The sequence below is a fragment of the Oryzias latipes genome, chromosome 3 (genome assembly GCF_002234675.1).
Source record: "Oryzias latipes chromosome 3, ASM223467v1".
Lineage (NCBI taxonomy): Eukaryota > Metazoa > Chordata > Actinopteri > Beloniformes > Adrianichthyidae > Oryzias > Oryzias latipes.
In genome coordinates this window covers 28,180,873-28,208,563 of record NC_019861.2, presented here as the reverse complement: position 1 = coordinate 28,208,563, position 27,691 = coordinate 28,180,873, and the positions used below count along the sequence as shown (strand labels likewise).

Genomic DNA, 27,691 nt, shown 5'->3' with positions numbered 1-27,691 from the left:
TATTTTGCCGTTGTAAAACTTTTAGATTTCTTTTCATGAATTCCTCACAACACACTTTGGTCTTCTTGCTTTTGTCAGGTGGTCTGTTCAATTGTTTTAGTTAAACTTGGTAATTATGCCTCAAATTCATTTAGTTTTGTTGATCCTTTGTATGGTAAAGTTTGCATATTACTCATTCTTTGTTAAAAAAATGTGATCTTAAATGTAGAAATCTTCATTTGGCTCCCTCATGTAGTGGGAGTGGTGAAATTAGAAATTGATGACAAAAATTCCTCTTATCTCCTTTTTGACCCTTGGACTCAAACAGCACAAAGACCAGTAACCTGGATACAGAAATCAAATGAACAGAAGAGCAACCAAAGGCTGGAGCTTTAGGTACTGAGGAGGTAGATATGGTATTGTTTTTTTGATAATTTTCTGTCGTCCTTACTTGGCTGCACTCACATTCTTTTTATTTTCTAGTTGTTAAATGAAATCACATTCTTATAAAAAGCTCTTCTGTGGCGCGAAAGAGTTCAATGTTCATAACCCACAGTAAAGTGAAAGTTTGTGTTTACAGAGTGCATCTTTTACTAGTTTTTAAAAGGCTCAATACTAACATTATCTTGTTTTTGTGAAGGGATTTGCATGATCACTGCAAACCGACATGCATCACTGCAATCACAGTCGACTAGAATCAGTTCATTCAGCTTTAGATGGGATCTTAATATGCTTAGAAAAGTGGATCTGAGAGATCACAAACAGGAAAAGTCTTATCTCAGAAAAATAAGACTTTTCCTGTTTGTGCTCTTGGTCAAAACAGAAGGTTGCATGAGGAGGACAGAACAAATGAATTGACAGAGAGAACCAGGATGTGTTTAGCTAAACATTCATGTTATGTCAGAATAACAGTGACTGCTACAAAATATCAGGGTGAAACAAAATCTATCCTGACCTCAAACTTGTTGAATAAAAAGTGGAAAAAAAAAATGATGCCAATCTTTTGTGTAGAAGAATGGAGGTCTGACTGACTAATTAAATAATCAGACATAAGGAAACACTAACCGCACAAATTTTAAATTCTGCTGACAGAGCGGATCATCTAATGAACAAATCTTGCCACTAATATTATCAAGAACAAGTGTTTAAAAAATGTTCTTATTTAGTAGTACAAGCTGACAGATTTTTATGTTACTTCAGGTTATCAATAAATATCTATATTAAAAGGGAAAATACCTTTTGGTATTTATACCCCGTTATGATTTATTACCATTCAGAACCTAATAAATGTATCAATTCCAGTTTCCTTTCTTTATGTTCTTCCTTTTACTGATTTATTTTCCCCCTTCTTTAAACTTATTACTTTTGCTTGATTTGCTCTTGTTTTTTCAGGCTTGATGACAGTACCTCAAAATCTTAAGTTAAAACAGGAGAGCCTGAAAACTAGACACTTAAATACAGTGTGTGGATAAATTACCTTGAATATAGACAGCTGTGTTTAATTACCAACTGGCACCTGGTGTGACTGACATGGAGAAAAAAACAAAACCTGAAAACAGAAAATGACAAGAACCACAAAAATAACTGACCAACTAAAAACAAAACAAACTAAAAGACACTATTCTCATATCATGGCTGTTTTTCATGTTAGTATCATTTTTTTCCTAACTCTATGGCTAACAGTTGCAATTTTCTTTTTCTCTTTTTTGTTCACTTTACTTGTATATATTCTGTTTCTAAGGTAAAAAAGTGTTTTTCTCTGGTAATAATTATAGTCTGCGTGTAAGTTTAATTCTATAACCCTACATTTTCTAGTTTAATTGAAAGAATAATATTTGATAAACACAAACATTATAAATACACATATAAATCATATAATGTATAAATACATTTACATATACATAGTATATGCATACATGTATACTTTACTATTTCAACAATTGTACCATATATAACAAAATATTAACAAATTTGATTATATATATATACGTAATCATATATAGATGTATATGTATAATTATATATATATATAGAGATGTATATCTCTCTCTTTATAGATATATGTATCTATAAATACATAAATTATATATATATATATATATATATATATATATATATATATATATATATATACACACACACATATATAGAGAGAGAGAGATGTATATATTTATATATATATATATATAGGCAGTTACTGCCCGAGTGCTCCAATTACCACAGGCACCACTTTCACTTTCCATCCTTTCTCCAGTTCTTCTCTGAGTCCCTGGTATTTCTCCAGTTTCTCATGTTCCTTCTTCCTGATGTTCCCATCGCTTGGCACTGCCACATCCACCACAGTGGCTTTCCTCTGTTCTTTATCCACCAGTACAATGTCTGGTTGGTTCACCATTACCATCCTATCAGTCTGGGTCTGGATCTGGAAGTCCCATAGGATCTTTATATAAATATATATATATATATATATATATATATATATATATATATATATATATATATATATATATATTACAATGAAAAAATCTATAAATGTACATGTATAGAGAGAGACATATTATACATAGCATATATATGAAAGATTGTATAATACATAATAAAAAATAAATAACAATTTTTATGACAGACACATACACACGCACACACACACACATCTGTCTGTTGTTGGTAAAACATCAGCAAAACAACCTTAAAAAGATTAATAAAAGATTGACAGATCTTTTATTGAATACAACAAAACAAAAAAATCAATGAACTCATTTGAAACAAACAGGAAGAACACAAGACACTGGTCCTGTCTGGAAATAATTAGGACTGATTTGGACTGACACTGGATCTCTGGTCTCATGTTCTTTCAAAGTTCAATCTCCCTCTTGGGCCTTCTCATTGGGTCAGGACTGAACAGATTGGGTCAATACTAACAGAGCTGTATGTGAAAATGACCTGCCTGGGCCTGACCTTTATGGAATTGAAAAGTAGAAAAAGATGGGACAAGAACAAAAATGAAACTAGTGTTTAATGAAATGTCAGACAGAGTAACTAAAGTATTTCATTTCGGCTCAATAGGAATTGAACAAAAAGGTCTTTTCAATGGAAAAGGTGGCTTAACGATGCCTGTACATTTGTCATGAATTAGGTTTTTGTGATTCAATTGGGTGTCTGGGTTACCATCAAGCCAACTCTCACAGGAGATGAATTTAGACGATTAAGGCTCTGTGTCATTCCAGAGACCACAGAGCCCCCCTCATCATCAGAGACATCCCATCATGGGATGCTGGGTTCAGATGGTGAAGAGACTGACTGCAGTATGTCTGTCTGGACCGGCTGCTAACAACTTCAGCAAGGGATAATCAACTAGCCTGCAGGCAGCAAGGATTGTAGTTTCTCCAATGTAAGTGAAACAAATGGGATGTAAAGCTACCTTTCCCTCACAGATATCTCAACATCCATCAATTAGCTGAAAGTAGATAAGCAAGAGTAAGTAAGAGAAAGCGGTTTGTTAACATGGCACTAAAATATACAAAACTGGAAAGTTGTTTGTCACTACAAAACATACAGTGGAAGCTAGATTATTCAGTAAACATTCAATTCAATTAATTTTTATTTGTACAGCCCAAATTCACAACAACAGTCATCTCAATGGGCTTTGTACTGGTAATTGTAAAGTGAACAGACAATAAAAAGGAGAACTCAATAGGAAAATACTAAACGTTAACTAAACTGACTAAACTAAACTAGTAATCCCTGCCCTTAGACCCTCCTTCGTCATCAACATCAACATACTTCCATTTTGTGTAAATATTGTTTGTTGACTTTTATGTCTTGTAAATAAGATCAAACTGATGGCTTATTTATTTAAAAAATACATTGAAAGAAATGTTTTTCAAATAACAAATCGTTCAAATGCAATGCATTGTGGTTTTTATTTACCAATAGTGAGCATCGATGTGTGTTGGTTTTTCGCAGGTTTCTGAGAAAATTCTCGGGCACTGTATTTTAGAATTGTAGACTCAGACAAAATGTCAAATGCTCTTTAGAGTGCACTTAGTAGTGAGTAGTGAAGGAATTTGGACACAACCTTGATGAATTGGGGTCTAGTAAAATCTTGTTAAGACGTGGTCGTCCTGGTGTTTGTCTTTGATGTCGGATGTTGACAGCCATGCATGGTCTCTCAGGGCTGTTTGGGTGTTTTCTCAGAGTCTTTGGGTTAAATATGTTTGTTGGTGCTAACTTTGCAGCGTTAAATCAAGAATTCCCCAAAGACCTGGAGGCATGTCATGTGATAGTTGAGGTTTTGTGCTATTTGGCCATCAGTATTGCTGACTTGACTGAGGTTTTTGAGTGTGGGGTTTGGCGACTCTTTAAGATGGTGTAAATAAAAGACATAGCTAAGATCAATTTTGCTAACATGTGCTAACTCTGTCTTGTTTTTTCTGTGTGATCCAGCTGCCTCGATCTGTGTTTTCTATGTTTGTTAATTTAGCTGATGATGATATTTTTTCTACTAACAGAGCACTTCTTGTCCTTGATCTTGCTGATGACAAACGCACCTGCTGGAAAAAATGGCGGAGTAGTACAATAGTAATAGCAGTAGCAGACACATCTGATGTTAATCTAACAATTAAATATCTTGTTGAGTCACAAAAGAAAAACTGTCTTAACGTTGGGAAGAGAGATCTGCAGAAACAGCTTAATGTGTTTTTGTTTTTCATTCATCTTCTGAACCTGCTAAGTCCCTTTCACAGAGCTGCTGGAGCCAACCCAGCTACTGTTGACCAAAGGCAGGCTTTACCCTGGACAGGTTGCCAGTCTGTCGCAGGGCCATGTCTTTCAATGTACTCTAAACACCTGTGAATCTGCATTTCCGGTCTCTTCGTTCAAAACTCTCATGTTCACACTTCGTTAAGTACATTTCTGCAATCATTTTTGGGGCTCTACTTTTCAATAAGTCTCAAAAAATGGGTATGGGTTAGGAAAATGGATGGATGGTATATTTGACTTGTACTAATCTAAATTACATTACCAAGGAAAAAAATGATACATGTTTTACAATAAAATTATAAAAACTAGTCTCCTGGTTTGAGACCAAAACATTTGGCAATGACTTTACATTTTTTGAAAGTGGTGACCTTACTTTTAAATAAATAGTTAATGCACTTCCTATTGTTGGATTAGTGAGTCAAAAACATTCTAAGGAATGAGAGTATGCGGGAAGAATCAGTATTCACAACATGCAAGCGATACATGGAAACAAAATTGTCTTTCATACCCTCAGGTATTAATTAAACATGTGAGACACCTAATACAATTTTGAGGTGATTCATGTTTGTTAAGATTGTCTAATATTAACTCATTCATATATTTGACAGGAAGATAAAAGGATTACAGAGGGAAATTGTCCTGTTATGATATGCTTCAGCCCCATTGCAATGATTACACGACGGAGGGTATGAATTATGGGATTCATTCTTGGCTTTGCGTCCCAGAGGACAAACCTTTCTACTGTACTTGACTTTAAAGTCCAACCTGATATATCTGACAATTGTCTTTCCAAATCTGACCCGCATGTGACCGCACCTGATGGATGCTTCTGCCCCGGTGAGCTCTACAGAGAGGTTACCAACTGGTCCACAGGTTGAGGTAAATTGGATGTGTCACAGCTTGCAGCTTTCCAGATGGTGTGTTCCTCCCTTTGAGACCCTCTCCTTCCTAAAGTCTCCACTGTGATCAGAATTTTTCTGTGAAATGTTATCTGCCACATACAGCTTCTCAGCATACTCACCATATGTCCCAGTTTCTCTCAATATGAGTTCGGCTTCCTTTTTTTCCCCCCTCAGACAGTCACACAATCCCTCAGCACAAAAGAGCATAATGTGCTGCTTTTCCGTCACATTCAAGGTCAATCACCTATGTCAAGACATGGACCATGAAGTAAATGGTATAGTTAAGATGTCAGGGAAATGCCATGATTGAACGAGATTGAAGAATGTGAGAGTAAAAGGGCTTTTCAGTAACAACTGAACTCCTCTGACAATGAATCATTTAGTGTAAGCTTTAGCGGTTCATGGTCTTCCCTCCCAGTGGGTGAATAGAGCTGGCAGCTTTCCACATAAGGTGGCTGCTGAGCTCAGCAAATTGTGCAAATTTAACCCTAATGTGTTGCTTACTTGCGGTGGAGCTTATAAACCCCAATAAAATTAAGTAGGCAATAATAATGATCAATCTACAAGAGAGAAAAAAAACCTCTGATGAGATTTGAACAGTACAATTAGGAATTTATATTTTAGGCAAAATGTTAGGAGAACAGAGTTTTTTCAATATTTTTCCCATTGCTGGTCATCCTGTGATTGAAAGTGTGCACTAGAAGCACTGTTTGCAATGGTCACGAGTGTTATTCTCTCGTTGTGTGCCTTCCCTTTCGGCCTATTACCCTGGGCCTGGGCAGCTTATGATTTAAATGCTATTTGTCCTCTTAGCTAATTGATTTAAGCCGGGCCTCCTTTCCATCATATAATTCTGTCAGGGTCACTCTCTGGCCCTGAAAACCATATTTGCATCAGGGTAGATAGATTGGCAGTAGTGCACGCATTTACAAGACCCCTTTCACCTATCTACTTTGGCTATTGCCAGAACAGCAGTGCCCCAGAAAGTAAATAAACTCTGGCTTGAATGTGATTAGGCAGCAGTTTACTGGGTTAGCCCATATGAGCAACAACAGATCCCACCGAACAGTGATGCTTCACAGATAACCCTTATCTAATTAGACTGGCAAAGCATGGGTGGTGCATTTATCCATTTTATCAAACAAAAAAGATGGTAAATACAGCCACAAAACCCTGATTCTATACTTTAATGTTGTGTTAAACTTACTGTTTAATAATGTTAGGCGTAACATCATAAAAGTTTTTGCACACCTTTTTGTAGTAATGCAGTACTGTAAACCATTTTGAGTAATAATTTACAAGTAACATGTTTAGTACTTTGCCTACCACAACTGACCAAAATGTAATAGTTCAAAGCACCAAGATTACGAGATGTTTTTAAAATACTTCAAAAATCTATTAAATGCTTGCTCTTGCAACTTTAATTACTGTACCACATTTTCTGTTAGTCTTCACAGATCTTTATTTTAATAATGATCTGTCTCCGAATTTTGTTTTTTTCATTAAGTAGATAGCTTTTATATTTTAATCTGTACCAAACTGAAAGTTTGAGGGCTAGTTCTCAAAATATTTGTATTGTTCCTTTTTTTTAATACAAAAAACAAAATATTATTTCTTTTATTAATATTATTTTTATTAATTCTTTCCATATCACTCCTCATCGTAATGCTAACTACCTTGTGGTTAAAGTGTCTGCCCTGTAACTGGAAGGATGTGGGTTCAGATCCAGGCCGAGTCATACCAAAGACTTTAAAAATGGGACCCTGCTTGAGACTCAGCAATAAGGGGCTGGATTGGGGGGGTTAAGCCACCAAATAGTTCCAGGGGGTGGGACAAATGCAGAGAACAAATTTCGCACACACCCGTGTATGACAGATAGTGGGGGGTAAATGACGGTACCTTTTACTACATCTTATCATTTTGAATTACGTTTTACCTCTGTAGGTGAAAGTAACTTCATTTTGGTAATCATCATGTGCTGCACTGCAAGTCAGAGAAAGTAATATTTTAAGAAAAGGGATTACTTTTGAATATCAAAAACTAGTAATCTGTCACAAGTTACACTCTGTAAGTAACTTTCACAACAATGTGTTTTTAATTATGTGTTTTATTCCCTTTGCATTTATATGTGTAATAATTTGCACTATTTATTGGGAAAAAAAACTAAATACAGTATCATGGTTCATCTGGATGCGACTACAGGGTCTATTCTGAGAAATTTGATTAATTCAAAGCTTTTCTGTGACTGTAGGCATAATCAGCGAATCAATTATGTCTTCATTCAACATTGTGTAATGCTTGCACATTTTTTTTAATCTTTTGTCTCTTTCAGACTTGCCTCATTTTATGTTTTCCATTTTTTCTTGTACACTCTGGCTCATATAATAACGACACTGTAGTTCAAGGTGACATCTGCTCTTTAATTAGAGGTGTTTGAAAGGAATGGCCCTCTGTGGGCTCTTTAGAGGGACACTTTGACAAACGGAGATCTGTGGAATGGACAAGTGTCCTCTAACAACAACTTGTGAAGACTCTGGTGAGAAGAAATTGCAAGTTGTTCTGCCTTTTTTTATCCTTTATAAAATAAGCTAAATGCAGTGTAGAAAACTAGTCTGTAGTACATATTTATTACTGTTAAATACCAACTCTGATAAGAACCATGTTTTTGGTGTTTTTAACATGTTCTTGTGGTTTTTTTTATCACAGAGGACAGGAAATTAAGCTCAAATTTGCATTTCTGAGTAAAAGTATAGGTGCAGGTTGGTGGGGCAGTGGTTAGCACTCTTGCCTCACAGCAAGAAGGCCCCTGGTTCAAGTCCCGGCTGGGGGACGTGAAACAGAACATCAATGGGGGACCTTTCTGTGTGGAGTTTGCCTGCGTGGGTTCTCTCCAGGATCTCCAGCTTCCTCCCACCGTCCAAAAACATGCTTCATAGGTTAATTGGCAACTCTAAATTGTCCATAGGGGTGCGTGTGAGTGTGAGTGAGTGTGAGAGTGAACGGTGTGTGAACGTGTGAGAGTGTGAGTGTGGACATTCTACCCTGCGAAAGACTAGTGACCTGCCCAGGGTGTCCCCCTGCCCTGCCCATAAGTGGCCAGGATAGGCTCCGGCAGCCCCGTGACCCTGAAAGAGATAAAGCGGAATAAAAAAAGGAATGAGTACCAGTATGTCTTTTTTCAACTTGTTGTGAATCAGGAGCAGACAAAAAAAATATCACTTGAAAAAGAGCTTATTTGTGTCATAGAAAAAATACATTGGGCAGGCCACAAGCTCCCTGCCTCGCCACGGGGAAGGGAAGAGTGGCGGTGTTGTGCCATGCCAACGGTCCCCTAACACAGAGGTGAATTTAGTGCTGCAAAAACTATGTCCTTGAAAACTACCTTTAAAAAAAAGCGCTTGGCTAAAAAACAGTATTATCAAACTAAAAGACCACTGGGAATGCTTTTAATAAAGCTTAAAAGATGATCAGTTTTTAATAAAAAACTCAGATGCACTGGTTCCATACCTTATTGTTCAAAACAATGGTAACTTTTGTAGATATTTCTTCAATCTTTCTTTTTTTTTCAGATCCATTGTGATGCTCCGCTGTTCATCATATGATTGTCTTTTTTTTTGGTCACGAAATGCATCCAGAATTACATTTCAGATTGAGATAATCCTGTTAGCTAATGGGTGTGAGATCAACCTTTTAATGAAGTTAAGATGGAATTTCATCTTTTTGGATGACGTAAAACATACTCAGTATTTCTACTCTGCAGTTATGGTGCCCCTAGAAATGAACTGAGCTTCTCCCTAAATGCTTTCTGTTTCCCAAAGGGATATCGTGCTTCTCCTCCCTGGTCAGGATGCCGCTGTCTCCGTTGACAAACAACCCCTCTGTTTGTGGTGAATCAGCAAGAAAAAGTGAAAAATGGCCTCAGTGATTCAAAGCTAAACATCTGTGTGCCTCCGCACGCTCACTATACACAGATTCAACAAGAGAAGCTTTTTTGCACCAATTTTTCTTCTTCAACAAAAAAAAAAAAGTACCAATGACGGTAGTTAATATGGGTTTAATAAATAAGGCTTCCAGTTGATTAAAATAACAATAATGTATGGATCAAATATAGATACCTTGTTCTTCCTTGTCGCAAATTTCAATTTATAGAGATGACAAAAATAAACTGTGTCAGCAGTTGTGTGTTTACATCTTCAAATGGGGTTTTAGGTCATTCTGACAAAGCCTACATGCTCCCTGGTTTGATGTGAGCTGGTGCTGCTCATGCAGAAATAATTAAACTGGTAAATGGTGAGAAATGATTTGTCCCTGCTGTCTGGAATTAAATTAAGTGTCAATACAGAGTATTCATTTACTTGTGCTGTTTCGATGAAAAGCAGAGGAGGAAAATAAATCACAAAGGACTACAACATTTCTCTCCTATAATTTTGCATTCACAATGGCTTTAAGAACAATAACATCCCTGTTTTTGGCCATAAAGCAGATCTGAGAGGAAAACAGTGTTTTAGAAACCCTCCAGTATGCTTTAAGTCTTTCAGATGTTAAGGCTGCTTGTGTGTCATCAATTCAATTTTATTTATATAGCCCAATATTTAGAACAATAGTCATCATTGATAATGGGAAGAAACCTCCTTTCAATCCAGAAAATTCACCTTTATTAATATTTGTGTGTTCATGAGTGCATTTAATCCAGGAATAACATAGATCGTTCCATTTATAGCCATTAGAGTGTGAGGATAAATGAAATGAGCCAGGTCCTTGTCAATAACTGTCCTCTGACTTGTATTTAATAGGGTGATAACTGGTAAATGTGCTGCGCTACATTAAGTTGCATTGTTCAATCTGTAAAGGATCAATTCTTTTTTTTTGTACATCTTTTTTTTTATTCTAATCAGTCATAAGCTTTTGCCATTTTGGAGCAAAAAAGAAGAAGTTCAGTTACGTCCTGGAAAAGGACTGTGAGGCTGGATGGAGGCTTCAGGTAAAAAAAAATTTCTTTAATCGGATATTTGATTACCTGGCTTTTGGATTTAACAGCCAGTTGTGTGGGATTTGCAGGTTCACTTTGTAGGTGTGGATTTTGTATCCCTACTTTGTCCCACAGTTGCAAAACATCTTTAATGGGTTAATTGGGAGCCCTAAATGATCCCTTAGGTGTGAGTGTGTCGGTGTGGCTCCATGATGGACTGGTGAACTGTCCAGGGATAACGCTGCTTTCTCCACAGAAACTGACATAAGTTTCAGCATCTCATGTGACCCTGACATGCATAGGACAGTGTGAGAATAATAGACAGATGGATGAATTTTGTAATTTTGCAGGTTTTGTAAAAAGGTGGGTTCTGTGTAAACGTATTGCAGAGGAGCCCTGGTCGAATTGTTGTAGCAGAGCGCAACGAGCAGCAAACTATTGTGACAAAGGTGGAGCGTGTGAAAAATGGTTTGATGGAAGCATCACCCTCTTGAAACATGGTTTGATAAAGAGAGGACTCCCAAAAGATTGATATGACGTCTAATTCAACTTACATGGGAGTGACTGAGGGGTTTTTGCTAACTGAGAAGTTTTCTAATAACATCCGTTTAAACTCTCAGAGACGATTGAGGAAACTGATAAATAAAAAGTATTTTTAAAAACCTTTACACATAAACATTTAAAGTTTTTGCTCAAAGTGCATTACAGTCATGTTTTGTTGAAGGTTCACAAAAAGGAATTTCTAGATTTAAGAGAAAAAAAAGTCAAATTAAAATTCCCAACAATGATTACTGTATCTATAAGATCAGGCTTAGCCTACAATCTGATTCACTTTTCTCCATTGTTGTCTACTTAAACTTCCACTTTATGTTAGGTTAGATAGGAGGGGAACATTTTTAATCAATCTAAAAACAGACCTTTGCTAACACCCACCGCAATTTCCCTTTTTTTGTTTCTCCAGTTAGAATTCCATGAAATGTAAATATTAAAACAGTTTTAGTGGGAACAACAGAAATCAATGTCATACAAATGAATGAATGTTTGTTAAACTGGAACATTGACATTTTTAGAGAGCCGCTGCATTGTTAAAGTTCCCCCCTTAAGTTACTTCTTTCTTTCTTAACCAAAAATGTGTAACATCTGATCAACATCCACAGTTGTTGCTACCATTCATAATTACAAGACATTTTCATCACATTTGGACAATCAGAAGAAATACAAAAAGTGACTGAGGAAGAGGTAACTTACTTAAAAAACATGAGTTAGAGTCGACATGATCTGAACTCTTTGAAAAACTTCTCAGCTACAAAATATGTCAATGAGTAGCTGTGAGGAGTAGACGCAGAACACAGTCAGCAGTAGGATTTGTAGACCTGGGTGAGGGTGTTCAGGTTATGTTGACCTCTCTGTGATGGAAGATCTGCAACTGTCTTACAGGCCGTCATGTAAACAGCTACAGTAGAGAGCAGCTCTGAGACATGTAGCCTTATTTTATTGATATTTTAATGTTAATAGCCCTTTAGAAAGAATGTTACCGTAATCTGTTGATGATGAGTACTTTCTTTATTTACTGGGCCAACACTGCTCCCTAGTGTTGGTTTCACAGGGTAAAACTCACGTTTGGACTTTTGCATGAGAAAGGGGACATTTTTATCCAGTTTAAGGACCTGGTGATTAATACCTGTCAAACTTGTATCAATCCTGCTGTTTTGGCCAAAAATAAGACAAATCCCTGTTTTACCCAGGGAGGGAATATGCTGAGGAGTTTGCACTGATTATTGAAGGGAAAAAAAAGAAATAAACATTTATAGTTTATTTATTGGTATATTAAAATCATAAATTTAGCAGGTAAAATTAGCGTTTGATGCAGGTACTCACAAAACTTTAAACTTGACTTTAGCCACACCTAATTATTTAAGCCAGAATGTCTTTATAATCACTAACATTTGTGTTGTTGTTTTAAATAAAGGTTGTTTTTTTTAAGTAAGAGTAATATAAATTAAGCTGATTTTATTCCCATGTATTCTAAGTGCAACCAAGTGCAAAAACGGATGGAATTTCGTGTTGGTCAAAGCCATTAGATGCCAACAAAATGCCTATTGCTGCAATGCTCGCACATACAGGGCTACATTTTGTAGTTAATCGAATGTATAAGGGGTAATGGTAAATACAGGAATAGTTACCAAGCAAATATTTTAAGTATGGCTATATTTTGAGCATTCAAAATAAGTGCAGCCAAGAAAAAAAGTTCAGCACTGGCCGCACATATTTTGAAAAATATGTCCAAATAGTCACTTTATTAATAAATAAGAAAAAAAAATTCTTGGAAAGTGAGATGGTGAAGAACATTTTATTAATTTTATGTAAATTCAATGTTATTTTTGCAATGCTCAATCAAACTGAATCAAAAATTGGAGGTGTGGGGGGGGCCTGTGGGGGGAGGACGGTGGCCCCACCGTAGCTCTGCCCCTGGTAATCTGTAGAAACTTGATTGTGAACTAAATAATATGTTAAATAATATAGTATAGCAATATATGCATAAGAAATTGTAATATCCTGAGACCCGGCCCACTCATTTATGTCCTCTATAATAGACATTTTGTTTACATGTATGTTTCTAAGGAAATACCTTTCTAATTCCTACTCTACTGTGTAGAGGACATCCTGGGCTTTCCAGTGATGTGTCATGTGATGCATTTGCATGCTGGGAACTTCAAGTTTTACCTCTACCAAGATGGCTGCCATACCATTTACTTCATTTTATGGAAAGGTGAAAGGCAAGTCAAATATTCTGTATCTATTCCTTTTTTTTTTTTACCATGATAATTATATATTCTTGGTCATAAACATGTTAGAAACAATATTTTTAGATCTGAAAATAGTTTTATGTTTTAAAACAGCAGGCATTTAATGAATGTCAACTGTAGTGGACATCAGGACCATTTTAATGTATTTAATGGCTGCACATTATTTTAGGAGGAAAAAAGTGAAGCAGAGAGGATTCTATACCAGATATTTGAGGGAGATTCAGATTTGGAGCTTTCGGATGATGAAAAGGACGAGGAGGATGAGATTCAGGAAAAAATAACTGCTATTTTTTTAATTAACTTGATTTTTTTGTGTTTTTTAAACGTCCATCATAACAGGTTTACACCTGTGCTAGCAGGTTGCCCTGCCTATCAAGATGACTCCAAAGTTTGTGAATACTGGAGTCCAATCCCGTACCTTTCACAGTACGTTGATAACATTTTCGAGGATCTGTTTATGATTTAGTTGTGTTCCAACTACCGGGGAATTACACTCCTCAGCCTCCCTGGGAGGCCTTCCCGGGAGGCCTCAGCCAGCCAAGGACTCTCTTCTCCACAGTACTGGAGAAGAGAGTCCGTCGAACCTCAGATCCAGGAACAACAGTTCGGTTTCCGGCCTGGCGTGGGAACAGTATAACAGCTCTACACCCTCTTTAGGGTGCTGGAGGGAATGCAGGAGTTCGCTCATCCAGTCCATATGTGTTTTGTGGATTTGGAGAAGGCGTTCGACCGCGTCCCCCATATTCTGTGGAGGGTGCTATGGGAGTATGGGGTCCGGGGAGCCTTACTGAGGGCGGTCCGGTCTCTGCATGACCGGAGCAAGAGCTTGCTTCGCATAGTCAGTAAGTCAAACCTGTTCCCGGTGCATGTTGGACTCCGGCAGGGATGCCCTTTATCACCAGTTCTGTTCATAGTTTTTATGGACAGAGAGGGTCTGGTTTGGGGACCACAGGATTTCATCTCTGCTCTTTGCAGATGACTTTGTCCTGTTGGCTTCATCAAGTTGGGACCTCCAGTGTGCATTAGTGCGGTTTGTGGCCGAGTGTGAAGCGGCTGGGATGAGAGTCAGCACCGCTAACTCTGAGGCCATGGTTCTCGACCGGAAAAGGGTAGTTTGCCATCTCTTGGTGGGTGGAGTGTCCCTGCCCCAGATGGAGGAGTTTAATATCTTGGAGTCTTGTCCATCAGAGGGGGAAGACAGGAGCATGAGATTGACAGGCGGATCGGAGCAGCGTCCGTAGTTGTGCGATTGCTGTACCGGTCTGTTGTGGTGAGGAGAGAGCTGAGCCAATAAGCAAAGCTCTCAATTTACCGGTTGATCTTCCTCTGTAGCAGATGGTCCAACATGTAACAAAAGAGTGATACAGAATTTTATTGTTTTAGAACAAAATTTAACATTTTTGGGTGAATATCACTCCTTTTTTCTGATTTTCCAAATTGAGTTCTATTTTCACAGAAATATCGTCCTGTTGTCCTCTTCAATAGACATGTTGGGAAATTAAAATAAAAAACGTTTTTAAAAAAATTAAAATTGTAAGGTGTTTTTTTTTAGGCCCAAATAGATAGGAAATCACACAAAAACAGAAATTGTAAGACAGTTTTGTCTTCGGTTCTCAGTATAACAATATCATATTTTTAAATAATATCATGAAGTGATACAAATGTTATATTGTACAAGATGTTGGAAAAGTCAGCCAGAAGTTAAATCTACAAAATATATTTTTGAATGCCCCCCCCCCCCCCCCCCATTAAAAAGCCCCTTTAGTGCCCATCTTTTTTTCATTTTATGCTCGTATGATCGTTAAACAACATTAGTTTTCTTAATTTTGAATAGATTTGACACGCACTGCATGCTGGGATTCTGCAGGAGCGGGGAGGTTGCCAAACGCCATCTTTAAACCCCACAAGAGGCCAGCTACAGTTGCACCGGGATGAAAAACACAATCCTTTTAACGGGATATTTGGTCACATCGTGAAGATTATATGTTCGTTTCCTGGTCAAGTTCTTATTAAAGAATTGTCCGATGGGACAGTGAGACAACGGACACAGGGAACCACGAATGCCTGAAAATGTTGCTTTCATAGGCAGACAACAACAATAGACGGAAAGACAACAACAACGGCTAGCTCGCTAGCAGCCTGCTAGATTTTAGCTAACATTAGCCACTTCACTAGCAGTTGCGCTGAAATTTACCAGAACACGGATTGTAGCGGTTCCATATTTTGCGCTACCTGTGGCGGACGGCCCTTCACTTCTTGGTACTTTTAAGACCAGCTTTATGTGAAAACAACGGTGTTGCTCTTACTAGCTTGAGAGCTAAGTCCCGACTTTTTCCCTCTCCCCCGTGGCCCAGCCGGAGATGCGTGGAAGATGTCGGTGTCGGGGCTCAAGGCCGAACTGAAGTTTTTGGAGTCGATTTTTGATCCAAACCACGAACGATTCAGGATAATCGACTGGAAGCCTGACGAACTGAGCTGTCAATTTAACGTAACTGGAGAGAAGCTGTTAATTATCCATTGTAACATAACGGTGAGTAGAGACAGGTTAGGAACACAAGTCAAGTGAAGTTAGCTTCACACACAGACACCCGTTTTTGCTTTTAAACTTGTGATTTTAACTTGCTCACGTGTTTTAACATTTTTTCTGCAGCTTGACACATTGTGTGGTTTGTTTTCTAATATGAACGAATGAAAGATGATCACTCCTGTAGTAATCGCTAAACTGTCAAGTTTTGGAAGCGAAGCTTAAGCTAGCATTTGGCTAACGACACGTTCAGAATGCTAATTTCGTCGTCATTTTTTTTTTCCTGCGTATTTTTGTTTCGTTTCTTCGCTTGGCAAATCTGTGTTTAGTTTCGTGATACTCATAATGTGGGTCGTTAGCATTTATTTAACTGCATTTCTTTACGCCGTTCCTTCAGGAGTCTTATCCTTCGACGCCACCAATATGGTTCGTAGACTCTGATGACCCGAGCTTGGCACAAGTTTTGGAGCGATTGGAAGATGTCAGAAAAGGCAGCACCCTGGTAAGTTAACCATGTCTCCTTTTTTGTACTGCTCCAGTGTGAACATATGGGTAAAAATAGATGGCAGAGCTGTCAATTTCGTTGAATCATCATCAGCCAGGGATGGGGTCCTTATTGTGACAAGCTTTAAGCCCAAAAGAAAAGTCACGATGGTTGTTGGGTTAGGTTAGTGTGCTGATTATTGTACGCTTCAGGTTTTCTTGTTCTGTCGAATAACACGTTTAAGCTGTGTGACAGCTGATTAAAGTAAACCTCTATTTGCATTTTAACTTCACTGATTCACTTGACTGAACACGAACTGACAAGACTGGCTCAGAGCTGGAAGATTTTGCTCATCATTTAGACATGTTTGCAGCCTTTTTAGTTGAGCTTCATTGGTAGAAGTCAAATAAATACTTAACTGTTTAGACATGGGTGAGTTTCCATGGGTACTAGATGACTTAGTTACTTTTGTTTGGGTAGGCATGACCTTTTTCTCCACTTTTTTGTGTCATTTATCACAAGACCTATTAGTCTAGGTCTTTGGATAATTTGGATTTTGTGTGAGTAAGACATTCATGTGTAATTCTAGTCATAGAGAACACTATTTGACATGTAGAATGACTTCATTTTGAATTTCTGGCTTGAATTTTCTCAAAAATAAAAGACATTATTTGTCTGAAAAGAGGTTTTGTCTCCTCAGGCTTGTTTCCAAGAAGCATTCTGGCATCACAGACATTATGTCAGGCAAAGACCCCTTTCTTGACAAAAAGATAGCATCAGTCTGTTTTTTCTGTTGCACAGATGTTGCACTGGTGACCTAAATTCTAACCATATTTGCAAAGACACTGCATATAAGCTGATGGCAGCTAAACCCATTTGGAGCTAAGGTTGTTTAAAAAAGATCAGTAAAAGCCACAGGAATGTTTAAAATTACCTTTTAAAACTGAAGTGTTTTACTTTTCCTTTCATGTGTACTTAAACATGTTTTGTTGTATTAACAAAATTACTGACTTTTACCTTTATGCCCATAATTTAAAAAAATGAGTAAATGCATCAGAAGTTTTTGAAAATGCTTACTTTGATATTGCAAAACCTTCAATTTAGGTTTAAAATACCAAACATGTCTAGGCTGCATGATGGTTTATAGGTTACACTTGTTTCTCTGCTTATGGTTGCAGACATATCTGTACTTTTGTGGTTTGGTTGTCCACTGTTTCAAAATGTTCAGATTTGCTTCCACAGCTTTGGTTTAACTTTCTCGAATCACACTATTTCTTATGTTGGGTCACAAATAGCCTCAAGTCCTTTATGATGGTTACATAAAGATAACAACTGATGATGTTTCTTGACACTGAATCCTTGTGCGCCATCCTCTCTGTCAATGATGCATTTTTTTAAGAGTTGCATTTATGTTGTACGTCTTTTATTCTTTTGTTTTTGTCTCTTCTAGCTTTTGCAGCAGTTAAAAAAGCTCATTTGTGACCTGTGTCGCCTGTACAACCTTCCACAACATCCTGATGTGGAGATGCTTGATCAGCCCCTACCTGCAGGGCCTGTGGGACAAGACCGAAAGGCAAGTTTGTTTCTACTTCTTGCAGGGGAAAGCCCCACAACAGAGTGGCGTGACTGCAGGCTTTCTTTTTGCTGAAAGTGAATAAATAGTGTGGAACATTTTCATCTGAGCTTTCTCGAGTCCTTTTTATTATAGTTTATTTACATCAACCTTTTGTGAAAAACCAGCAGGTATAAACCCATTTAGACCTATGACTATGGATGCATTTAGAACTTTTTAATACAGGATTTTCTCTTTGAAAAGACCCAGGTTTGTATTGAATCATTGTTATTTAAGAGTTTTTTAGTTTCTTCATTGCTTATAACTGCATTACATGGAGAGTTTTCCTTTAAAAAACAGTGACAGATGTGAAGGGATTGTGTGTGACATGTGGAGTCAGTCCTTTGGCCGTTCTTTGTCTCTGCTGAAAACAGCCAGCCAGTCATCTCTCACCAACAGCCCCAACTGTTGAATCAGCTGAAAAAACACAAACTAGCTTCAATGAGATGCAGCATTACAGACTAAAACAAAAAAGGAGGTTGAATCCCATTGACCAACCTTTGCTGCACATTCACACTTCACATGTTAATGGTCCCCCCCCCCCCCCCCACGAGGCGACCATGAACTGATCAGTGTCCTGCTTTCGCAGTTACTGCCAATGAAAGGTTGCCGTCTCTGAAGATGTACAGTGTAGGCCAAAATCAGTTGTTGACTGATTTACTGAGTTTGACTCAGTCCTGTCTTTGTTTGTGTGATTAGCATGGTACTGATGAAGTCACATCTGAAGAGGAAGAGGAAGAAGATATGGGAGAGGTAAGATAACATTGCTGTTGCGGTCTATCTTTTTGATTTATTTAGTCCTTTTAAGTCAAATTATTAGGTTTTTTTTTCAATTTGTAGTTACAACCTTTAAACATTTGTGCATATGTTTTATGTGATTTATGTGATGCCGAAAACAAAACAATATTTTCATTTCTATCTTTGTTTTCCTTGTTTCAAAACAAAAGTACCCACGATGAGACACAATGTTCTCATCGCGTGTTCACAATCTTCACAATCATTGTGACTGAAATATTTTGAATTGAGTGAGCTGTTTGGTGAATTTGAATTTCTTGATGAATCTGCAGGACATCGAGGACTTGGACCACTATGAAATGAAAGAGGAGGAGCCTGCAGACGGAAAGAAATCCGACGATGACGGCATTGAGAAGGAGAACTTGGCTATTCTGGAAAAGATCCGGAAGAACCAGAGACAAGACCACCTGAATGTAAGCTCCTGTTTAGCTATTAGATTGCAGCATGAATGCAGATCATGAATCAGAAAATAACAGAAGATTGCAGCATGAATGCAGATCATGAATCAGAAAATAACAGAAGATTGCAGCATGAATGCAGATCATGAATCAGAAAATAACAGAAGATTGCAGCATGAATGCAGATCATGAATCAGAAAATAACAGAAGATTGCAGCATGAATGCAGATCATACGGCACACTGTGCCGTATGATCTGCATTCATGCTGCAATCTTCTGTTATTTTCCTCTTCCAGAGGCTGCAAAAATAAAAACATGTTTTTGTTCTTCTTTTGGAAAGGGATATGAAGTTTTATATAATCCCGTTAAGAAACCCAGCTACGCTTCTGACTCAATATCTGGAATATGTCATTTATGTTTTAAACCCGAAGGAATGTTTCTTAGATAAACACTCAACATCCATTCAAATACAGCTAACTTTGACAGACTATTCTAAGTCTGAGCTACAGGTTTACTGTGGCGTTCAAATTTGTAAAGGACTGTCTGGATTTATGCGTTCCCTTTCAAACGGTGCTTTTTGCAGGGTGCAGTTTCTGGTTCAGTACAAGCGTCCGACCGCCTTATGAAGGAGCTCCGAGAGATTTATCGGTCTCAGAGTTACAAGTCAGGTAAGCGCACAGGTTTATTTATTTAATACATAATGTATTTCCAAAGCAAGCTGTGGTATTTGTTCAGGAAAAATCCAACTATGCATTTAGTAAGCATGGCTCCATCTGGATTTTCTTGCATTCATTGAAGCTGACTGCCCATTTTATGCACATTGGCAGAATAAGTTGTGCGAAACACAAATTTGCCATCTATTTTTTGTTCGACTGATCTCATTTTGTTTTTCCAGGCATCTATTCAGTGGAACTTGTAAACGACAGTCTGTATGAATGGCACGTCAAGCTGAGGACGTAAGCATCCTGGGTCATTTGTCCATCTTTTTCACAGCTCAAACGTGGTCCGACTGTATTATTTCATGTCCAACAGGGTGGATCCAGACAGCCCTTTACACAGTGATTTACAAGTCTTAAAAGAAAAGGAAGGAATGGATTACATTTTACTAAATTTCTCATATAAAGTGAGTAAAACTGCATGGAAGCCAAAGAATGTTTAGGTTTATCTGATCGGTTTGTTGATGGAGGTTTCTCCTGAATAAACAGGATAATTTCCCCTTCGATCCACCATTTGTCCGGGTTGTGTCACCTGTGCTTTCTGGAGGGTGAGATCATCTCCTTAATTATTTTAAGTTCTTTTGATGACATTTTTACAAAATAATTGAAATGTGTTTGTATTTCCATATAAAAAAAGCCTAAGAATTTATTATTTCTGGATTTAGTTACGTTCTTGGAGGAGGCGCCCTGTGCATGGAGCTTCTCACCAAACAGGTATGTTGTGTTTCTGTGTAAACCCACAAAAAAAAAAAACCTCTGTTCCATTAATCTAAATAATTTGTTTTTGTTTTGTTTTTTAATCTCCCTGTTGATACATCAAAATCTATTCTAATGGTTATTGGATTTGGTGATTGCAGGGCTGGAGCAGTGCCTATTCCATTGAGTCTGTCATCATGCAGATTAACGCCACTTTAGTCAAGGGAAAAGCCAGAGTACAGTTTGGAGCCAATAAGGTAAGCAACCACGTTTGGGATGCTTTGCTGTGTTGGCAGTAGGGATGTCCCGGCCAGGGTTTATTGGGTCTGATCCGATTTGAGGATCTGTTGATACCGAGCCCCAAACAAATACGTCAGTAACACATTTTAAATAAAAATGAACAAATGTAATAAACAGATCCAGGTCTCCCATGTTTTGTTTTATAAACCAAATTTTATCATTAAATACTTAAACAGGGCACTTCTGTGAAGTAAATGGAACAGTTAAGCAAACAATAATGCAACTATCGACTAGAAAAATAGTTAACTAATAAAAAATAGGTGATAATTAGTCATGTGAGGAAGTTTGGTGACTGAAGCTTTAATAACTTCAGAGCCATTGCCTTTTTTATCAGAGGTAGTAATTCATATCCATTAAAAATTACTGATTACTTTATTTTTAATTTGTTCTTGTAGCTTGATGAGTCTTCATTACTTTCTCATGTCAAAGTAAACATGGATGTGTTTTTGAGACATTGTTTTGTGCTTTTCTTCCCTTTTTTCCCGGAGCTTGCACTTTGTAGACGGTCCCTTAGCAGCCCTCTCACTGTCGGCAGCACGGAGAGCCATTCTCATTAAAAAGAAACAAAAGACGGACCTTTTATTCTTTTGAAACGCCTTTGTAGGTCATTGTTTGAGTTAGGACAAACCAAAAAAGACACCTGCTGTCAGTTTAAAACGTTAAGATTTATTGAGTCTGGAAGTCTTGCTAACTTTACTGAACTATTTTTGTGCGCCTCCTGCTTAAATTAGTGTCATGTTCTGCTGTGCTTTACAGCAATAAAAGTTTGTGCTTCCTTCATGATCTGCAGACTTCTAGTAGAGTATTTATCTTTAATAATAAGCTGGAAATGCATAGCGGTGATAAAAATAATAATAAAATAAAAATCCAATCCCATATCGGGATACCACATCTGATTCTGATTATGAAGCCTATGTAATCGGAGCTGATTAATCATCATGTGACTGGATGGGGCCACCCCGAGTTAACAGAAACACACTATAGTGTATTTACACAAACGTGGTACACTGACCTGTGTTGGTGGTTTGCTGCGCTCTCTGTGCAACAATGTTTTTTCTTTTTCTTTTTTTTCCACCCTTTCATTCAGTTGGACAGATATCCAGACAGCAAATGTATAAAGTGCAGTCTGCAGAGTGATATAAATAGAATGACTTGGCCAGTGTTGGCAGTGGCTAACTGTTTTCATAGTGTTCTGGTACCAGATGTGACTTTATTCTGCAAATTGTTCTCTGAATGTGAAGTTTGTGTGAAGTTCAAGTGATTGCTGAGGCTATAAATATGCGGTAAAGCACGTTTTCACAGTATTGTGTTCACTGTTAAAGTGGCTCATAAGTAGCATCCAGCCTCTGTGGAGGTTTTGAAGTGTCGAGCACTTTTAGAGCGATTTGTTAGATCCTGCTAAAACATACTGTAGAATGCAAACACACGTGTGAAATGCTGACTCAGCCCTGATGGTCAATAGTGTCTGTAGTGGAGAGTGTCCTCCTGTTAGTTCTAACTGTCCCCGTTAAGTTTTTAGGATTTCTTTTTTTCCTCATGTTGCATCTTCTGTTGAACAAGAGAGTCAAAAACAAGCAGTATGTCTGCAGTCTGGTTCTCTGTAAGCATGGTCACAGGAACACTTCCATGGTTTTCCACGTCACTGGGACACCGATGGCAAATATTTGTAATTATAAATACTTAACGGTTAAGTCCTGCATGGGTCTCCTTTCCCCCAGTCCACCCTCCTGCACCCAAAATCTACAATTGTGTAAGTTTAAAAGGAGCTCCATCTACAGTTTAGGGCGCTGCAACATTGCAAGCTTGGACTGTGGAGGCAAGTTTACTTTGTCGATTTAAAGTAAATATACATTTCTCTTTTGCTTGTGAAGATAACTAAGAGGAAGATGATGTTCTCGAGGCTCTAACCACATCCAGGTCGCTGTTTGGTGTTTTTGGTGCCTCCAGGTTCCGTAGATGTTTTCTTTTTTGAGTCATACCACCGCTGTAATGGTGTCTGTCAGGGTGGGCAGAAGAGCGTATTCACCTCAATCCTCTGAAAGAGCAGCCGACTCTTCACACTAGCTCTTTGTTGTGTCCAGCATGTTGTGCAGCCATTCCAACAGGTCTTCACTGATGCAAAGGCTTTCCTTCAGGTGATTCTGCAGGTTTGTTTATTGAACTGACCGGATTCAATGATACCAGAAACGTCTAAACAAAAGATGTCAGTTTCTGCAGGTTTGGGATTACACACAGCTACGGCCGTGCTTACGCCTTGATTTATTATATTACTGAGTTTTGCAGAAGAACTTGGATATGTTTTAGGAATATCATTAAGATATCGATTATATTTCAACACAACTTGGATCCAATAATCAGTCGTGTTCTGATGTGAAAAGCACATGCTCAGTCAGGTAGCATCTGATGTTAATGGAACAGAGCGAAACAACACAAACTTAGTTGTGCAACAGCCCACAAATCCACTGATTGGTGTAGTCCGCTTCCTTTATTAACTCCGGGATTAGCCTTTTTATTGATCTGCATCCTCTGCCAGTGAGTTTCTGTGGGAAGATGAATCCTGTAAGATGTTTACAGCTGGAACTGTATAGTCCTTCCAAGGATGTTAGGGGGTTGGGGTCTGTGGTGGTGACCTCTTGGAGCTCAGCTCTGTCGAACCAGGAACAGACGCGCCATGTCAAAAATACAGAGCAGAGCAGCGGTTGAAGGACTTCGGCAGCCCTTCAGATGAGGGGTGTTGGTCCTGCTCGATGGTCACACCCAGAAACTCAAAGACATGTGGAGAAGGTGGCCAGCTCCAGCCAATGTACAGCGAGGGGGCGATGATGATGATGATGGTGTTGCTTCACCCACATGATTAGAACAAAGTCAGACTGCTCCATTAAAGAAGGAATATTTGATTCTCCTCACACAAATGTTCCTGTGAGACATAATGTCACTTTGCACGCTAATGAGGTTTTTATGTTTTGACACAGAACCAGTATAATCTTGCCAGAGCACAGCAGTCTTACAAATCCCTGGTTCAGATTCATGAAAAGAACGGTGAGTGTCTGTTTTCACTTTCATTGCTAACTTTGTTGACTGAAACCGAATCTCTTTCCCGCATCCAAGCTCAGGGTATTGAGGCCTGAACTATTTGTGTTCCATAAATGGAAAACATTGATGTGCTTATGTTTACCTGCTATTATCAACTGTGCAAAGTAGTTTAGATGTTTTCTGATGAAAAATATGCACCCTTATGAAATTTGTTGAGAAATCCGCTGATGTCCCTTTTCTGTTTTGTTTGTTTGTGTGTGTGTGTGTGTGTGTGTAGGCTGGTACACACCCCCTAAAGAGGACGGCTAAAAGATACTGTTGCCTTTTCTGCCCTGGGACCATGCATTTTAGATTCTGCTTTCCTATCGACCAATTTTGTTTTGATCCTGCAAGTGGTTTTGTTCTCTGCCAGACAGTTTGAACTCCAAACCAAACTCCTCACCCAGAAACTAGCACACACATATATAAATATATATATATATATATATATATATATACTGTAACGGGTGCCCCCCCCCTCCCCCTCAGATGCTCATTCTTCTCCACATTGTTGTATGATGCAATCAAACTTTTTATTTTAAATGTAATGTTGATTCTTCAACCCAGGACGTAGGACTAAACCTCATGCAGACTTGCCTTTTGCTTTTGGCATTGAGCATGTCAGCTACTTGCAGGTTTTGAGTTGAAAAGTTCAGCATGGCTTCATCCTCCAGCTCCCGGCTGCTCTGGCCGCGGACCGGATCAGAGACCGGCACGTGACATTTCTGGACACGATTGGCTGGGAAGGACCAAACGAAAATTACCGTGGGGTGGGGGGCTGCTGCATTTCTTTTCCTCTCTGTGGACCACCTCTAGTACTCATCTTTTTAATGCTTTGAAAGGAAAAGGGTCAAACCATTTTGAGGCCCGTTATCTTTGAAAGCTGAAAACCCCCAAACAAGATGGGAACGAGATGAAGAAACATTTTTGTTTTTGTTTTTTTGAACGAGGCCCGTGTCTGAAGACCAGCACAGATGGGCTTTAAACCTGACTTTAAAACTTGGAGACCTCCGTCATCCCACCACCACCACCACCATCCGGCTGGAAACCTGCAGGAGAGGTTTGGCGTAGCAGAACGTGATCGGGGCAGTGCAGAGCCGTGGTAGAAATGTAGTTGATTTTAACTCCACTGTATAACTGTAAATTTGTATTTCTGCAAAAAAAAAAAGAAAAAAAAAGATTTAACTGTTTATATTGTAACATTGTCTAGGTCTTTGGCTGGGCAGAGACTGTATTGCTATATACACTTCTCTTTTTAGGGCACTGCAGCTTCTCAATGCCCGTTTAAAATTCAAGGAAAGAACGTTGCCTCGTGAATACTCCTTAAATATCTAAATGAAAGGAAACATTTTTATATTTAAGTCTAATGACTACTGCAGTTTTGTTCTTTTTTTTTTTGCCCCTTATTTCTCCCAAACATGACAGGACCACCTCCTAGTTTGATAATGAGCCGTAGAGAAAGCTTCCAGGTTGAGTGTTGAACTGAATGAAGTTTCAAGTCCCCCTGGTTTAGTTCTTTGATCTGGTCGTTCATCCAGACCACCTTGCCAGTTCTCTGTCTGGGACTCCAAAGTGTCCTTCTAACTCGCGCCCCCCCCCACCCCCCACCACCACCACCACCACCTCGTGGCTGTTTATAGAAAGTCTCAGAAGATCAGCAATATCCTGCATCGTTTTACCTTCCATCGTCACACCTGTCCAGAGCAGCCAGGCTCTCTTTGGTTGACAGAGTATTGGTTCAGATTTGCCACAGGACAGACTTGGCTCTTCCCATCACCACCTGCCTGGTTACTATTCATGACGACTCTCAGCGCCGCCGTACCCCTCAGGGCGCCGCGGCTTTGATGTAATGTGAAAAATATGCAGGAAAGCGCGCAAAGCATTCCAATTAATGCAGTTACATGTTTGTTGTGGGTGTTCTGTTTGGTTACTTGCATTGTTTTGAGTATATTGTCCTGATAGCCAACATATAAGACTTCATTGTACTATTTTATACACACAGCCCTCATCTGAATGGTGTTGACCTCACTTGCATCAGATGTTCAGTCCCATTTTTGTTTCGATTTTTAGGATTGAATCAACTCTCCCTCTTCAGCAAACCATGTGTTTGGCATGGCTGTGGGTTGTTCTGACCCATGTAGGAAACGACCCATCTCCTTGTTTTGTTACATTAAGCCCACGCCTGCATTATTGGTTAAAAATATATATATAAAATATATATTTAAGTCAAATAACTCAGGAATACAAACTGCACACTCATTTCTGCAACAGACTGGTTCAGAATATTACCAAGATTGAATGTGTTCTGGATTTTTCCCCGTTCTCCATTAAGAAAGTCTACCTTTGTTTTTAGTTTTTACCTGTTACCAGCTGTGTTCTGCTGCTGCATTCCACACGGTTTCTGAGGAAACGCATCAAGAGTTGGACAGATGAAAGATGTGCCGTGTAGATCACGCCCAACCCTCAGACCACCCTGAGCTTTGATGATGGGATCCGATCCCGTCAAGCTTTTTCTCTTTGATATTGCTGTAATGTGCATGACAGAATACCGTGGAGTGGTTCCGCTGGGTGACTAGAAAGCCTTCAAAAACGTCCCATCTTTTCATGTCACTGTTTGTGTTGTCTCCCACTGCATCAGCGCACAAGTCCGATTTCAAGACGCACACGGCCCGTCTGGTTGGCACTCACTCGGATTCGATGTAAAAAGGTGGTTTGTTGGGTCACAAAAGCGGCTTTAATCTGCTTTAAGATGCTCAGCTTAGGAAATCTGGAGCCTTAGATTCTGCAAAACAGTTTGTCCGTACATGTTTGACTAACACAGTCGTCTCTGTCTAAAGCGGCCCTGGTCTAAGAACTGAACCAGCCTGATTCTGGTCCTATACCTTGCTTCATTAACAATGGTGGCCGGGTTATAAAGTGATGCACTGAAAGCATGCTTTGGTTTGGTTTCCTTTTCTCATTGCAAGGGTGATTTTGACAATGTAAAGTAATTTGTAAACTTGCATCAAGTTTATGAATAAAGACTTTTATGAAACAAAGAGTGATAATGTGCTCATTCAAAAAAAATCCATGAAACTAATATTTTACATGTAAACTATAATGCAAGGCTTTAATTTGACAGTTTTTACCTCAGGTTCAAATCTTTATTAATGAAGAACAAATTTCAATCTCTTATTCACCATAAATGTAGTTTGGGTTTACAGGAGTTTTTTGTTTCCACCAGGTGGCGCTGTTTGCTAAAAGGTCAGTTTGTCTTCCTGTTCGGACAAAATGGTCCTTGCTTGTGTTTATACTTTAGTCAATCTTGGTATCTTTAATGTTTAAAATAACTTCAACAATGAATAAAAAACCAAACAGTATTTGTCAGGCAGTATAGACCAGAAATGACTGATCGTCCATATGTTATATTTTCTCATTTGAAGAAAAACAAATCACTAAACTTTCTTTTTTTCAACCAACATCAACCTGTGAGTTCCTCCTAAAATGGCCTTTTGGACCACATCATCAATCTGCAATGTGGCGTCTCATTGCAGCACTGATCTCTGTTCTTACCTGCTTTGTTACTCATTTCCTTCAAGGTTGAATGAATGAAAAATGAGGTCGTTTCTCTGAGTGAGAGCTAGAAACTTCTAATGATGTAATACAGTCTATTGAGGAGCTCATGATGATTCTGCGT

General features: G+C 38.5%; 1 protein-coding gene and 1 long non-coding RNA gene across 5 annotated transcripts; both read left to right on the top strand.

Moving 5' to 3' along the window:
* Positions 1 to 266: 266 nt before the first annotated feature.
* On the top strand, positions 267 to 12,386 carry LOC110013673. 3 transcript variants are annotated; one of them, XR_002288821.2, is made up of 4 exons: positions 267 to 386; positions 3,207 to 3,370; positions 5,349 to 5,619; positions 9,461 to 12,386. It is a non-coding gene; the product is annotated as an uncharacterized LOC110013673 (long non-coding RNA). The 3 variants fall into 3 exon arrangements; XR_002872987.1 differs by having other exon boundaries at positions 267 to 375; positions 3,207 to 5,619; XR_002872986.1 differs by having other exon boundaries at positions 3,207 to 5,619.
* Positions 12,387 to 15,287: 2,901 nt separating this feature from the next.
* Positions 15,288 to 27,053, top strand: LOC101159178 (ubiquitin-conjugating enzyme E2 Q2). 2 transcript variants are annotated; one of them, XM_023953624.1, is made up of 14 exons: positions 15,288 to 15,677; positions 15,773 to 15,948; positions 16,340 to 16,444; positions 17,877 to 17,999; positions 18,738 to 18,791; positions 19,106 to 19,246; positions 19,815 to 19,899; positions 20,127 to 20,187; positions 20,264 to 20,354; positions 20,437 to 20,495; positions 20,613 to 20,661; positions 20,805 to 20,900; positions 23,916 to 23,982; positions 24,254 to 27,053. In XM_023953624.1, exons 2-14 carry the CDS (start codon positions 15,790 to 15,792, stop codon positions 24,283 to 24,285), a joined length of 1,122 nt encoding a protein of 373 aa, XP_023809392.1. In that variant the 5' UTR covers positions 15,288 to 15,677; positions 15,773 to 15,789; the 3' UTR covers positions 24,286 to 27,053. The 2 variants fall into 2 exon arrangements, with proteins under 2 accessions (XP_023809392.1, XP_023809391.1); XM_023953623.1 differs by having other exon boundaries at positions 15,288 to 15,948.
* The last annotated feature ends 638 nt before the right edge of the window (positions 27,054 to 27,691 follow it).

What these genes read in the sequence shown, in the direction of transcription:
- LOC101159178 (XM_023953624.1), top strand. Translation starts at nt 15,790, where the DNA reads ATGTCGGTGTCGGGGCTCAAGGCCGAACTGAAGTTTTTGGAGTCGATT. An exon ending in TTATCCATTGTAACATAACG is followed by an intron (nt 15,949 to 16,339) that starts GTGAGTAGAGAC and finishes CCGTTCCTTCAG; the next exon opens with GAGTCTTATCCTTCGACGCC. An exon ending in AGGAAGAAGATATGGGAGAG is followed by an intron (nt 18,792 to 19,105) that starts GTAAGATAACAT and finishes ATGAATCTGCAG; the next exon opens with GACATCGAGGACTTGGACCA.